The sequence below is a fragment of the Perognathus longimembris genome, chromosome 7 (assembly GCF_023159225.1).
Source record: "Perognathus longimembris pacificus isolate PPM17 chromosome 7, ASM2315922v1, whole genome shotgun sequence".
Classification (NCBI taxonomy): Eukaryota; Metazoa; Chordata; class Mammalia; order Rodentia; family Heteromyidae; genus Perognathus; species Perognathus longimembris.
In genome coordinates, this window is record NC_063167.1 from 75,079,317 (window position 1) to 75,095,519 (window position 16,203).

General features: G+C 45.5%; 1 protein-coding gene across 1 annotated transcript in view; it reads right to left on the minus strand.

Annotated features, from left to right (window-relative positions):
* The window catches only part of Tgfbr3 (transforming growth factor beta receptor 3), a 182,504-nt gene that overhangs the window by 45,576 nt on the left and 120,725 nt on the right, over nucleotides 1-16,203 (minus strand). Inside the window, 3 exon segments of the mRNA XM_048351957.1 lie at nucleotides 1,184-1,265; nucleotides 1,268-1,351; nucleotides 5,421-5,604. Of these exon segments, the coding sequence (XP_048207914.1) occupies nucleotides 1,184-1,265; nucleotides 1,268-1,351; nucleotides 5,421-5,604 (350 nt within the window).

The following is a 16,203-nucleotide window of genomic DNA, read 5'->3' on the forward strand; positions in this document are numbered from 1 at the left end:
TTGGAACAGTGTTTTGCTTTCTGCCTGGGCCAGCCTGAATTGTGAACTTGTTTACACCTCCTTCCTTAGCCAGGGACAACAGGTGTGTACCACACCATGCCTAGTTCTTCCTGTTGAGATGAGGTCTCCCATTTTTCCCCCATGGGGCCTGAACTCAGGGCTTAGGTGCTGTCCCTGAGCCTCTTTGTGCTCAAGGTTAGCACTTGAGCTACAGCGCCACTTCTGGTTTTTGAGTGCTAAACTGCAGATAAGAGTCCCATGAGGCCTTTTCTGTCCTGGCTGGTTTTGAACAGTAATCAGATCTCAGCCTCCTGAGTAGCTAGGATTATAGGTGTGAGCCACTGACGCCTGGCAATATTTTTTTTTTTTAAGCTTGGGCTGTCCAGTAACCATGATGTCCCTAATCTCAGCCTCTCATATATCTGGGATGATAAGGTTCACACCACTACACCCAGCTATTGAATGAGAATGGATCTTGAAAACGGAGGAGTGTGGGGGGAGGAGCCTGGGCTGCCCTTGAATGGCAGTTCTCTAGATCTCAGCTTCTTGAATAGCTAGGCTTGAGCCATCACGCCCAGTTCTTTTTCTTTCTTTCTTTCTTTCTTTCTTTCTTTCTTTCTTTCTTTCTTTCTTTCTTTCTTTCTTTCTTTCTTTCTTTTTAAGTTTATAATTTATCTTAATAGGAAAGGTAAACTTCCTGGGGCAGGAAGCTGAGAGAGTAAACAAAAACACACAAAAAGAGGCAAATTCTATCTACTGGCTCATGGGTATATTATCACAAGGAGCCATTCACCACACACACACACACACACACACACACACACACACACACACCTTTAAAGGAAACAGTTCCAGGTATGTAAGTGTTCTGAGGATATTATAAACAGAACTTTATTAAAAAGAGAACTGCTACAAAGTGATGATAATTGTAGTAAGTCATGTGTTGTAATGGCCACAACAGGAATTGTGACCATATCCTGCAATAAATACTAACTTTAGAAACAGATGGTGTCTAGAGACTGATGCAGGTAAGACTCTTCCTCCTTCTCAGCCCCCGTCCCGCTCCCTTCCTTTCTGCAAAGGGGGCAGGTGGTTGGTTATACCTGTCCCCCACTGAAGTCTGGGAAGATCTTTGTGTCATCTCTTCCCAGATCAGGAAACACCCCCACACATGGTGTCTTACCTGTAGGGGTTGGAGTTGGGAGTGATTAACTCGATGATGTGCACTTCCGTATCCTGGGGCTGGCTGGATATCACACATCCCTGGCTGCTTTGGGCTGGAGGTATTCAGCCAGGTAATTGAGTGAGAGAAAATTCTTCCCTATGTTACATGTGGGAGGAAATACTTGATCTGAAAGGAAGGAAGCACAGGGTGGGAGGTCAAATCACTGGGCTAATTGCAACTATACACCCGGTTGCAACTATACACCCGGTAACATACGTAGTCTATGATTAGTCCTATAACTGAATATATTCCTCCTTTGCAGTCACCATTTCAGTCACCTCTCTGGTCCACACACGTAGCATTCATTAAGCATCCTTCCCTAGCTTTCTACCACTTGAGCCACACCCTTACTTCTGGTGTTTTGGGTAACTGGAAATAAGAGTCCCATAGACTTTTTTTGCCCAGACTAGCTTTGAACTGCAATCCTCAGATCTCAGCCTTCTGAGTAACTAGGATTACAGGTGCAAGCCGCTGGTGCCTGGCTCTCCCCTCACAGAGTATTTATATATCCTGAAGATCGAAAGTAGCAATCTGAGGGAAATAGGGAGGGCAGACAGACTTTTGTTTTCATAGCCTTAATCCAGACAACTAATATCTCTAGGGCACATTGTAAGTTTTCCTGCTTTTATGAACATCGTAAAACACTGAGGGCTGTTCCCCTCCGTGCAGGAAAGCCATGCAAGTCCCAGGAATCTGAAGACACTCCCCTAACGACACACACCACTCACACTAGCACCCCACGTGATGGGATTTCCATCCACGTTAAATGTTTAAACAGAACTGGAAAGCAAGTGCTGGCAGCGTGGCAGTTGGGACCAGCATCAAGGAAGCCCTAGGTGTAGCAAGCTCTGCAGAAGAGGCCATCAATCAGAGTCCTGGCACTTGAATGAAACACATTTCTGCCTTTTTCATTTGTAAGGATGGAATTCTAGGTGCTCACGTCCACATGCAAGTCTTAATTGAGAGTACAGGATCAGCCCAGAGGTTCCAAAGCTGGGGTTACCATGCCCTCTCCCCAGCCTGTGCAATCTCCCTTTGGTGAAATCTACAGTGCACACTAGGGCAACAGGGCTGCAACCACCAAAGTGGCCCAGGTGCCATCTTGGAACAGAGCAATTCCAAGGCCCTGGATAGCAGCCTCACCAAAAAGAGGCTCTGAGCTCTAGCAGGCTCTGCACTCCACATGCTTTCCAAAAAATCCCTCACCAAGAAGACAGGTTTCATGGCTTGCTTCCTCCACATCTGCTGAAGCTTTTGCTAGATGTACAGACGAGGCCTGCATGCCCTACAGCTGCAGCCCTGTGATGCCTCCCCCAGGTCACAAGATGGAAAAATGATATTGGGACAGCAGGGCTGAGATTTCATGGAAAGCCAGGAGCCAGGCGAATGGGCCAGAGAAAAAGAGACCAGAGTCCTCCTGGGACCGGGACTGCACTTCTAGCCCAGGTGCTATGTAACAGGCTCATGGTCTATAAGTTTCTTGGACTTGCAAATGAATATATGCAATTTGAGGCAAATAATATATTATTCACTCATACTAATTAGTCACTAGGAAAAGTTTAATGGTTCAAACATTGCTATTATTAAGAACTCCAGCCCAGATGCCACTGTCACTGTGCTGCATAAGCGGATCACATTTTTGTAGAGGGTAGGTTTCTTTTGTTCTCTGAATGAATTTTCTATACAAGTGACATAAGAATATACACCAAAGCCAAGTATGGTACAGCAAGCCTGTAACCCCAGCAAGAGAATGGCAGAAGCAGCAGGAAGATCTCAAGTCTGAAGTCAGGCTATAATATGAGAATCTTTCTTTTTTTTTTTTTTTTTTTTTTTTGGCCAGTCCTGGGCCTTGGACTCAGGGCCTGAGCACTGTCCCTGGCTTCTTCCCGCTCAAGGCTAGCACTCTGCCACTTGAGCCACAGCGCCGCTTCTGGACGTTTTCTGTATATGTGGTGCTGGGGAATCGAACCTAGGGCCTCATGTATCCGAGGCAGGCACTCTTGCCACTAGGCTATATCCCCAGCCCCCGAGAATCTTTCTTAAAAGGGGGTAATTAGGAATGTTGGTCTGGCATGGTCCACTTGTGTGGCATGCAGAAGACCCTGGGTTCAATTCCTAATACCCCAACCAAATACTTACACCAAGTGTCAAGTAGAAAGAAAACTACAAAAGGAGACCACTAGGTAGAAACCCAGAAAGTTTGTTGGATGGGATGGAGTAGGGTCACATGACTGATTGGCATTATAGGAAAAGATTGACAAATGGGCCCAAAGGAAAGACTCTTGAGAGCAGGAATGAGCTTAGGAGGGAATATCAAATGCCCTGTTTTCCTGGGCTCTCACCCAAGGCTCTGGTGGTAACTCTGTGAGGCCTACAGTTCTAGAAACCTGGAGGTAGAACTGACATTCCCTGATTCTGCCACTACCTGGCCAGGCTCAAATAGGCGTGTACTCCCTGATCACTGGCAGGGCTCACACAGACACTTATTGCTGACCTCATCCTTGAGTTTCCCATCCAAGGAGTCTGGGATGGGCCACGTGGTATAACATCCCTAACACGTGCCCAGGTGAGACCGAACTTACTGGGGCAGAAATCATTTGGGAACCATTGAGGTTTGAGCAAGAGGAAGCTCAAGGCTTGGGCCTCTGGGTAAAGGAAGACAAGCACAGGTTCCAGGAGGCCAGCAGATGAAGCTGGTTCAGTGGAGTTGGAACCAAGGTGATGATCAATACACAGTGTTACCTGTGGTTCACCCACCTACCCTAGGAGTCTTGCTTGTTCTCCCCTTGGTGTGGGCCAGTGGCTTAGACTCAACTGATAGCCATCAATGTTCAGAGGTTGTAAAGCCATGATATCAAAAACTTAACTAATTTTTACTAGACTGGACACCAAGTCTTTAAGTTCCTTTCCTGTACCCAGTGGGCATTCAACCACTTAAGTGGCTTAACCCCTGTTTACTGTTGTTTAGGGAAACTCACGAACTGCCAAGGGAACAGGGCCCGACCTTCCAAATGTTGCTATCCCACATATTCTAACTCTAATCCCAAGGGATAAGGGTTAATCTCTTGTGCAACTAGAATTCTGATTCAGGCACACAGAGTGTTGTCTAAGGGCTTAGGGCCTTGCCTTTTTGTCTCAAGGAGGCCTGAAGTTTTATTATTAGCTACCTGGTGATCAGGAAAGTCTAGTAACAAATTCAGACCTTTTGAACCCACCTCTGACTAAAACCCTTCCTCTCACCTCGAGCCACATCTCCCATCCAGCAGCCCACACGCACTTCAGGTTCTGCTCCTTTGTCTAATGCTTGGAAATGGAGCATTAGGCAGCAGTAGCAGACTCAAGAGCCACAAAACCTGGGTTTAAGAGCTGAGCAGTTTGCTGAGCCCTCCACTAAGCCTTCTGCAGAACTACAGAAACAATGTCTGGTCCCTGAGATCAACGTGTAGTACGCGTGAAAGCCCCTGTAGTCAAAACCTGCAGCTCACACTCCAACGTCACTGCCCCTGCCCCTCTTTCCTGTACCCTGTGCTTACTTTATTTTATTTTGTTTTATTTATTTATTTATTGCCAGTCCTGGGGCTTGAACTCAGGGCCTGAGCACTGTCCCTGGCTTCTTTTTGCTCAAGGCTAGTACTCTGCCACTTGAGCCACAGCACCACTATTGGCATTTTCTATATATGTAGTGCTGAGGAATCAAACCCAGGGCTTCATGTATACAAGGCAAGCGCTCTTGTCACTAGGCCATCTTCCCGCCCCCTGTGCTTACTTGAAAACAGCCCGGATCCAAAATAAGTGTTGAGACCAAGCATTCAACATTGCTCCCATCCTCATCACACAGCCTGTGGAGGAGGGGGCCAGCAGAAAGCACTGAACACCGACAATCTGAGACAGCGCCCAGAATCGCCTGACCAGACCAAGAACGCATTCATCAGAGTTATTTCTTAGTAACTTATATGGGCTCCAAATATACTCAACTATAAATAATGAAAAAAATGTGGATTTTTGTTTGTTTGAATATAATAAGCTTTCCAAATTGAGCCATCAGCTATCTTTCTCTGCAGGGCAAGGAAAGCAAAATAGGCAGTCTCTTAGCAAAGCCTTTTCTCCAGTTACTTGTCCTTGCAACATGCACTAGTACTAAGTAAACAATTGACCATCATAAACCAGGTATTAATTGAACCCACTGAAAATTTACCTTCCCCCACTTTAATATAAATGTTTCTTGCAACTTTGAGCTCAGTGAATGAAGTGACAGCTCCATACTCCTTCCGGGCCCAGTTTAGCAGATGTTCATTGCCATAGGGTAAGTTCCTTTCTTCTGTTTCTGCCGTCAAGGAGAAGTTTCCTGATGAAAACTGCACCACAGAACCCACGGACACCTGAGGTAAACAGAAGTGCATATTCAATACGGAACCACTTGGAGCCGAGTCATGATTAGAGACTAATGGGTCTTCAGCATTCCTTATGTTGTCTCTTCCCATTGCAATATAGACAGATGATGAGTTTTTCTCATCAGCAATTCAAGAAACTATCCTAGCTGTAAATTCGCACCTGTATCTTAGCTATTCAAAAGGCTGAGATCAAACAAACTGCAGTTTGAAGACAGCCTACACAGGAAAGTCCCTGAGACCAGAATAAAAAAAGAAGGGCTAGAGGCATGGCTCAAGTGGTAAAGCCACAACTGAGTAAGTACAAGGCCTTAAGTTCAAACCCTGGTACCAATATTACAAATTATCAGAACCATCACTTCCATTTTTCCATTTATTTACATTAGAGGCTGATCTTTCAAGTACTGTTGGTCTTCCATCTATGTTGACTCCGCATCTGTGGATTCAACCATGAATCAAAAACATTTTGGAAAAAAATTCCCCTATTTTGATCATGAACAGACCTCCTTTCCCTTCTCATTAGTCTCTAAACAACACCATGCAACACCATCTACATGCAATTCGCACTGCATTTGGATATTTAAAGTAATCAAAAAGCTGAGTGCTGCTCAGGAAGCTGAGATATGATGATCCAGGCTTGAAGCCAGCCTGGGCAGGAAAAGTCTATGAGACTCATCATCACCAATTAATCACCCAAAAGAGGGCTGGGGATATGGCCTAGTGGCAAGAGCACTTGCCTCGTATACATGAAGCCCTGGGTTCAATTCTCCAGCACCACATATACAGAAAACAGCCAGAAGTGGCGCTGTGGCTCAAGTGGCAGAGTGCTAGCCTTGAGCAAAAAGAAGCCAGGAACAGTGCTCAGGCCCTGAGTCCAAGCCCGAGGACTAGCAAAAAAAATCACCAAAAAGCTGGACATGGTGGTATGACTGAAGTAGTACAGCACTGGCCTTGAGAGTTAAAGCTAAGAGATAGCACAGCACCCAGGCCCTAAGTTCAAGCCCTAGTACTGTCATGCACTTGCACTCACTCACTGTCTCACACACACACACACACACATACACACACACACAAATCTAGAAATGAGATGATTTCAAGTATACAGGAAGATGTTTGTATAGTCATGTGCAAATAGGTCATTTTGTATAAGGGACTTAAGCCTCTATGGATTTTGTACCTAGGAGTGGGGATAGGGAGAGATTCTGGAACTAATATTGGTAGCCTTGGTATTTCCATGAATACCAGGAATCAGTTAGCTCTAATATATGGTGAGTGGAGTGTAAAGTATTGGTGAGTGTGTTCATGATGGGAGCAAAGGATACCAAAGTTCTGTGATCCACCAAACATGACTCTGGGACTTCCAGAGCTACATCTGCCGACAGACTTACCACAACAGGGACACAAGTTAGAGAGTCCTTTTGGTTTATGTTCTTCTGAGCATTGAGATTAAGGGAGTGGGCAAAGTTGTCCACCTTCTTATGACACACCTCAAGCTTCACTGCAGTGAGATGAATGCATAGGGCAGCTCTGTTGTGAGACTCCCCAATTCCCACAGGTGATGACGTCACAAGTCAACTGATCCTAATAAAATGTGCAGGATGATCTGCCACATGACTGCTGGATGCATTAGACAATCGCCAACTTACCACCCCATGGTGTATGAATAATTTAGGAAAACCAAGGAGGAAAATCACATTGTTGCGCTCTACTATAACCAAACTTAGTTGCTGGTGAAAACATGCATGCCATTGGCTAGTATTTAAATAACTGATATTTATCAAGGTCAAAGGGGAAAACTCCAAGTGTGGGCACTAATGTTCCCAAGGCACAGAAATTGAAAGTTCTTGCATTAAACTTCACATTACCCACCCACCATAACAAAAAAGAAAGTAGCTTCTCAAGGGATCAGAATCAACCAGAGGATGATGCAAGTTGAGGGCAGGGATTTTTACTAGTGATTCTACCAATTCCAGCAGTATTTTCAACCTGAACGTACATTCAAGCTAGAACTTACCCAACTACTGAGCTAGACATTCACATCTTCTGTTCAATTATGCATACATACTTTGTTTTATGAGATGGACACTATAGAGTTGAGGCTGGCCTCTAACTCATGATCTTCCTTCCTCAGCCTCCTGAGCACTGGAATTATAGATATGTACCACCATGTCCAATACAGGTATTATTTTAAGTGTGGGCAAATGAGTTCCTCCACTGAATTAATTCCCTGATCTATTATTACTATATTTTCTATCTTGGCTAAAGCTGAAATGTCATATGAAGAGCTTCTAAATCTCCTAATATCCAAGGCCACATCTCAGACCAGCGAAAATCATTGTGATGGGGCACAGGCATTCGAATATGAGCATTCTCTTAGAGTGATTCTAATGTCTGGCAATGTTTAAGAGTGGCTGTCTTATTGAGCACTGAGATCGTTGGTGAGAAAGGTACTCGTTTAGTGCAGGCTTGCTGTGGGCACACCTTGCAGCTGCCTCTACTTCAGTGGTCTTGATCAGAGGCAATCTTGTCCCCCTAAGAGACATTTGACAATGTCAGTCAAAAAGTTTGTGTGTGTGTGTGTGTGTGTGTGTGTGTGTGTGTGTGTGTGTGTGTCAATTCTAGGGCTTGAACTCAGGGCCTGGAGGCTGTCCCTGAGCTTATTGTTCAAGCTACCACTCTACCACTTGAGCCACAGCTCCACTTTCAGCTTTTCTGATAGTTTAGTGAAAATAAGAGTCTCACAGACTTTCCTGCCTGAGTTGACTTTGAACCACGATCATCTGATCTGAGCCTCCTGACTGCGTGACAGCTATTACTGCCAATCGTGTTTCTGTGAGCTTCCCAGTTAAACTTCCCTGAATCAACAGCCTTTTCTAAACACCTATCAGGCTGTTCTATTTTCTCATGAATGAAAAGTTCTTTCTGTTCTGCACTGATTTGGAAAGGCCAAAACTAATCATGAATGAAGTGATCACAAAAACAACCATCAACTACCCACCAACCGTGCATTAGGCACTGCAAAGTGTCTTGATGCCGGTTATAAGCAAAACTAAAATGGGCCATTTTGCTTTGACCCTGTTTTGATGTTAAGCACACAATCATGTCACCTACGGGTGCTGCTCCCAGCCCTGAACCTCAACCCACAGGCAAATCTTCTCTTCACTCTACTACAAAGGAAGGAAGAGAGAGAGGGAGGGAGGGAGGAAGAGAAGGGAAGGGAAGGGGAGGGAGGGGAAAAGGAAGGGAAAGGGGAAAGGGGGAGAGGGGAGAGGGGAGGAAGGAAAGAAGGGAGGAAGGGAGGAAGGGAGGAAGGGAGGAAGGGAGGAAGGAAGGAAGGAAGGAAGGAAGGAAGGAAGGAAGGAAGGAAGGAAGGAAGGAAGGGCATTTTTATCAAACCTGTCACTGAAAGAAAACAACACAACCTACAGCTGTGCAGAGGCCTCTGTCCCACTGCCAGCACAGGGCTGGGGGACGGACAGGGCTCGCCAATGTTCTATTGCTTGTGTCCTCACTGATATTATAGATGTAAATGTGTTATAGAAATAGTACGATTTGGGGCTGGGAAGGTGGTCTAGTGGTAGAGTGCTTGCCTAGTATGCATGAAGTCCTGGGTTCAATTCCTCGGTACCACATATACAGAAAAAGCCGGAAATGGTGCTATGGCTCAAGTGGTAGAATGCTAGCCTTGAGGAAAAGGAAGCTCAGGGACAGTGCTCAGGCCCTGAGTTCAAGACTGGCAAAAAGAAAAAGAAATTTTTTGGAAGAGCAAAAGGAGGAACATATCCCACTGGGGCATTCCAGAGACAGGAAAGCAGATAGTGTTAAGAGAAGGAAAAAAAAAGATAGTGTAAGAAAAGAAGAGTGACTTCAGAGTGTGGCGTGAAGTAATTAAAAAGCAATATCCTGATGACACTGAGCCCCTGCCCCCACCTGCCCCGTTGACCCTGCCCCGCCCTGCCCTGGCCGGGTGTGCTGTGCGTGCCTCTCTCCAGGCAGCCTCTAGAAGGTTCATACTGAGGAATTTGGGAACTGAATTCCAGCCACTGTGGAGCCACATTCCACTAAGGAGAGAGCGGAGCTGCCAGCGGTGGCAAGATGGCCCTGACTACAGGTCAGTGGAAATTTCCTGCCACAGGAAGGCTTAGTCAGCAAGCTCTGTCCCAACTGCAGCTCTCTGAGCTGGGCACAGCCTCCCCTGCCCCCATGGGCTGTTGGAAGGGATTGTTCTGATGTGATTTCCATTTGATCCCCAGGATCAATGAGATATGCCACTAGGCAGAAAGGAAGCAAGTTCACAGAGGCTAGTGGCCTACCCAAGGCTATAGAGTCTGCACCTGACCAAGACCAGAGCACGAGGCTCTTAGTCTCCTGTGACCAAGACAGAATATTTATTTTTCTCCTTCTCTCCATCCCCCTGGCATTGGGCCTTGAGTGCAATCCCTCCCCGGGCTCATTTTCTTAGGGCTGGTCCTCTAACCACTTGAGTCATCCTTCCCATCTGGCTTTGTGTCGGCAAATTGGAGATGGAGTCCCTTGGGTTTTTCTGCCTAGGCTGGCTTTGAACTGAGATGCTCAGATCTCAGTGTTTGAGTAGTTATAGGTGTGAGCCACTAGTGCCCAATGTAGATTTCTTTTTCTTCTATCCACAAGTCTAAGCCATGCCTCATAGATCAAAGAATCTGTCCCTCACTCCTCCCACAAGCTACCCACGAGTCTTTTCCAGGTCTGCAATTCATCCCCTTCTACCCTTGACCTGTTCCAGCTGATCTGTCACCTTCACTTGCCAAAGACCAACACCCAAGGGCCCAGAAAGCTCCAGGCCCACTCTAACCTCTTCACTCAGCATGGCTGCTGAATGAAGTTCAGTGTTGTTCCTTACTAGGAAAGATAGGCTAGATTGACTTCATTTCTGTTAAACAAACTCTCAGCCTCCCTACATGCCCAGGAGATGAGCTTTCCAACAAGGCCATAAAGCTCACCATTTCAACCCACGCACTGACAGCTCATGCCTATAATCCTAGCTATTCAAGAAGCTGAGATCTGAGGATTACAGTTCAAATCCAACCAAAGCAGAAAAGCCTGTGAGACTCCAACCAACCACCATAAAACCAGAACTAAAGCTGTGGCTCAAGTCATAGCGAACTAGCCATGAGCTGAGGGAGAGTGTGCAGGCCCTAGTTCAAGCACCAGCTCTGGCACAGACACATATGTGCATGTAGATGCAACACACACACACACACACACATACACACACACACACAAATCATTTGATTTCTTTCACCTAATAACTCCAGCTGAAAACAAATTATTCAAACATATTTAGTAGTTTTGTGCCCCAACCCCCAGCCCCCAGTCCACTGAACTTTCCTCCGGCTTGCTAATTAAAACTCAATTCTCTGACATTCCTTGAGATGACAAATGTCTTCCTGCGGGAATAACAGAACGCTGAGCTCTCAAGATTCCAGCTGGTAGCAAAGGTCCACTGAAGGTAGCCCTGGTGTCTGTCCAGTCTAACAAGTCCTGGGCGGGGAGGGAGGGGTGGCACATACCTAAGAGCCCCCTCCCCCCCAATTCCTTCCCTACTTGAACCATGCACAACATTTCAACATTTGTGTTTTAAATTCTGGTTATGCTACCAGACCTTTTTTTTTTTTGAGAGCAGAACATTACTCTATCTGCCAGTACTGGGAGTTTTATTGCAAGAACTTATGGCTAAGCAATGAGAGCCAGGTTTCTTATTTTTTCTGGAGCAGATTCAACAACCTTGTCCAAAAGTGCATGAAAATAAAAAAAAGCAAAGGAGCCAACCAGCCCTTTTGTTTCTACACCTGTGTTTAAGCTTTAACTCCCTAAGTCCTAATGGAGCGGAGCCACCAAAGCCTGCAGGTTGATCTCGCTTGCCTGAGAGACGTGAAGGAGTCTTTGTTAATGAGGACAAGCTTCTTCCTGAAAGCCAGCTCTTTCCTTGTGGCTCACTCAGAGGCCTGCTATGGTCTTCAGAGGGGAGGAGAGGGGGAGCTCTGCTGTGGAAGGGGGCCACACCCTTAGGTCTCACAAGTTCTCTGCCTAATGGCCTGCTTTTAACACCCACCCCACGAGCGAGCGTTCCCAGATGGAAATCCTGGTGAAAATTCAAGCCACACGAGATCATAGGTGGCAATTAAGTCTCACAGTTAGTATCAGCGTCACCCACTCCAAGTCTTCTCAAGCATATACCTTGGTGGGGAGGGTACCCATTTACAATGACCACCCAACTACCCAGCCCCCACTGAAGCATCTCTGTTTCTTCTTCTAAGCCTTCTTTACTTTTTATTGCTGTCGTGCCCAGCACTTTCTAGTATATCACATGGTCTGTCTTGCTCATCTTCCACTAGAACAGAAACTCCTCCAGGGCCAGAAGCTGCCCTTGTGAGCATTGTATGTAGGAATATGAAATCTACCCGGAACTGTGGTGGCCAGGAGACAAAATGCCTCTTAAGGCTGAGTACTGGCTGTGCCTGACTTCAGTTCTGTGCTGGGGGGATCTTGGGGTCGGATTTAGGTGTAGCAGAGAGATAGAAATGAATGCTACCATCTACCATGTGTTTTCCAGGACTTCTATGAAGACTCTTTGCCCTACACCTACGTTGTTCAATACAGTAGTCATATTATTGTACTGTTGCTATTTATTACTGTGAAGCCCCTGATCTACTGCTTCTAAGTTGACCTGTGTTATAAATACAAAATATATATCAGAGTTTAAGATTATTCAAAACAAAATTTAAATATCCTGTTAATTTTTTAATTGGCTGGTGATATGTTAGATATTTATTTTAGATTTATTAATGAAATGTTTCTTTCTGTTCTTATTTCAGACAGAAGAGTCTTGCTATGTGGCTCAAGCTAGACTTGAACTTGCTTCTCCCACCTCTGCTTCTGGAATAGCTGGGATTACAGAGGCATGCCACTGTGCTGCTGGCTTCTTTTTGCTTTTGTAAATGAACTAGTAGAAACCTCAGTAAGGTGATATTTTATGGCACTAGTTGGGGCCCTACTCCAATAGATCCTGAAGGAAGAAAGATAAACTGATCCTATCTCTGGCTATCTGTCTCTTGGTCTGTTCTCAGAAAGTGTATGGGTGTTGAGAAGCCATCTTGGGTTCAGGGCTTCTCAATGTGTGATTTCCAAACCACTGTAGACAGGCAGAACTAAATTAAAACTCAGAGTGCATGGTGGGGGGCTGTGATCTACATGATCTACATCCTCCTTGCACTCCCTGTGATGTCAGTGTGTAATTAAGGAACACTTCTCATTAAGCAACTCATAACAACTGTTATTAAAACTCCAAATTATCTTTATAAAGTGTGACAAAGATTGTTTGGAGGAACATGCAAGAATCTCCTCTCCCGAACTGGAGTAGGGGGAGGGGTTGGGGGGAAGCCAAAAGGAAGAGAGGAGACAAAACATGGATGGAATCATCTTGTCATATATTTAGAAAGCAAGAAATAGGCCTCATGAAAAAAGAGGAGGGCTAGGAATGTGGCTTAGCAGTATAGTGCTTGCCTAACATGCATGAAGCCCTTGGTTCAATTCCTCAGCACCACATAAATGGAAAAAGCTGAAAGTGGCACAAGTTGGTAGAGTGCTAACTTTGAACAAAAAGAAGCCAGGGACAGTGCTCAGGCCCTGAGTTCAAGTCCCAGGACAAGGAAGGAAGGAAGGAAGGGAGGAAGGAAGGAAGGAAGGAAGGAAGGAAGGAAGGAAGGAAGGAAGGAAGGAAGGAAGGAAGGGAGGGAGGAAGGGAGGAAGGAAGGAAGGGAGGAAGGGAGGAAGGGAAGAAGGGAGGGAGAGAGGGAGGGACGGAGGGACGGAGGGAGGGAGGGAGGGGACGGATGGACGGAGGGAAGACTCACAGTTCCCCAGTAATAAGGAAAAGCCTGCTGAGATCTCAGAGGAAAAGCTGTTCCAGGAATCACACACACACACTACAGCCCAACTGTGGCCCATTAGGAGCTTGGGTTATCAGTTGGGGCACTGCCCACCACTATTAAAGTTACAGGTCTGGTCCTGGGAGGCTGCTCTAACGCACACACCCAGCTTCACACACTGCCATGAGTTTGGCCTGGGTAGATCAGCTTTTCTCACACATCCAGCCCTATAACCAACTTGCCCTTTCCTCACTTCACTTCCCTAGAAGAAAATCTCTTTTTTTGAAGTTTCTTGCTTATGAATAAAGAAAGAGCAAAACAAGAAAAACAGAACATGTGTGTATGTGCCTGTGTGCATGTATGTTTTCAGAAATACCTACCATGCCAAAAAATTGCTAGCTCAGTTACAGAAGGGAAAGAAAGTCATATGGGAAAGGCATACAAATGTTTTTCTAGAATCTAGGTTTACATTTAAGTAGGACCTACAGATTGAGCCTAGAACTCTTAATGATCCTCATACAGAAAGGCATGAAAGAGATTATGTTTTAATATATTGTGTATGTGCCAAGTCCAGCAAAAATAAACTTTCTGGAACAATATTGAATTATTTACCTTCCGCCTTAGGATGGACTCCTACATTCTGAAAGAGGAAAATCACACGCTCTCCTTCAGCTCCTGGGAGAACCATACTTGCCTATTTCCTCTGAAATGTGATCTAAAACATGTTTTCCATTAACATATATCATGACTCAGTGCTGTTTTCTGAAAATGGCTTGTTTTAAAGAAATAATAATTTCCATGACCATGAACCTACATTCATAATTTTGCAAAGCTGCACATTCATGAGCCCTATGATTATCCAATCTGCCAATCATGCATTCAGGAAACAAACCCATGCATCCATGCTCAAATTCTTGGGTGTTCATGGTTTTATTTCTTCCAAGAAAATGACTTCAAACATACTTGACTATGAACTTTCTTCAAAACATTCACGATGATCATTCCTGGTTTTCCATTTTTGCTGAAACGTAAAAAGCTGAGGGATTTACAGTGCTTTGTATTCTTAACGCCCTACAGGTTTCAACACGTCCACAAGGGAAGCACGATCGCGCTGCCCTCCGTGGATGAGCACAAACCTGAACACAAGCCCACGTGACAGGAGTACTCCAGTCTCCCACAGAACACAAAAACACAACCAGGATGACAGCGTATGTACACACTGAGAAGCAAAAAGGCTCATTCCGTCTCAAATACGAGTTCCATGCCCACAAGCCACCAAATTAATGATGCATGAGCTAGACAACAAAAGCTTTGAGGTTTTTTTGTTTTGTTTCCAAAGAAAAACCCAGGAGTTCTCCTTGGCTTTAAAAAACAATCTCCCGGGCTGGGGATATAGCCTAGCGGCAAGAGTGCCTGCCTAGGATACACGAGGCCCTAGGTTCGATTCCCCAGCACCACATATACGGAAAATGGCCAGAAGCGGCGCTGTGGCTCAAGTGGCAGAGTGCTAGCCTTGAGCAGGAAGAAGCCAGGGACGGTGCTCAGGCCCTGAGTCCAAGGCCCAGGACTGGCCAAAAAAAAAAAAATAAAAAAAATAAAAAACAATCTCCCTCGTTTTCTAAATTTTCCTTTCCTCATCTTCCAATGATGGGATGATGTCAAGAGTAGCCTGAACCAAATTTCAAAGTGCATTTGCTATTTAAAGGGTTTCAGGAGAACAAATGTTGGCAATGATATTATTATGTTCCTCACTATATAGCACTGTCCTCCAAGTAAGGGAACCCTCACTACAGAGGATTGTTCTTTTTGTTTTCTCTTTCCTTCCCTTCCCTGTCCTGCCCTACCTTCTTCTCTCCTTCCTTCCTTCTCTTTTCTCTTAGAAGGTGTCGTGTTTATCTTGAACTCAGAACCTGGGGCACTAGCCCTCAGCTTTTTTGCACAAGGCCAGGGCTTCTTTTGGGTGCCTAATTGGAGATAAAAGTCTCATAGACTTTCCTGCCTAGACTGGCTTCAAAACTCAAGCCTCAAGATTTCAGCGTCTTGAGTATCTGGGATTACAGGTGTGAGTCACTGGACTCTAGCTTTTAGAAAACTCTTTCTAGAGTTTGTCTACATTGATGTTGGCCATTCCATTTTACAGACAGGAAACAAAGACTGTAAGAAGCTGAAGGTTGGGCTGGGGATATGGCCTAGTGGCAAGAGAGCTTGCCTCGTATACATGAGGCCCTGGGTTCGATTCCCCAGCACCACATATACAGAAAACGGCCAGAAGTGGCACTGTGGCTCAAGTGGCAGAGTGCTACCCTTGAGCAAAAAGAAGCCAGGGACAGTGCTCAAGGCCCTGAGTCCAAGGCCCAGGACTGACCAAAAAAAAAAAAAAGAAGCTGAAGGTTCTACCAAGGCCGAGAGCTGGTGGATAGCAGAGTTGATAGCAGAGCTGGCAGCCTCACTTCCTCTAAAGCGATTCCTGATCCACCACCAGGGAGCTGAGAGCGTAGGGCAGACAGGAGAATCCCTCAGCCCCAGCAACAGGACAGGTCGCCGAAGACAGAAACCACACAGCCTCCATCTGAGCAAGAACTTACACATTACATGCATTCTGAATTCTTTCATTTGACAACTTGAGAAAGTGGAACTCTGAGCAATTAGGCCTAGTACCAGATTACAAGGTTTTAGCAAAGAA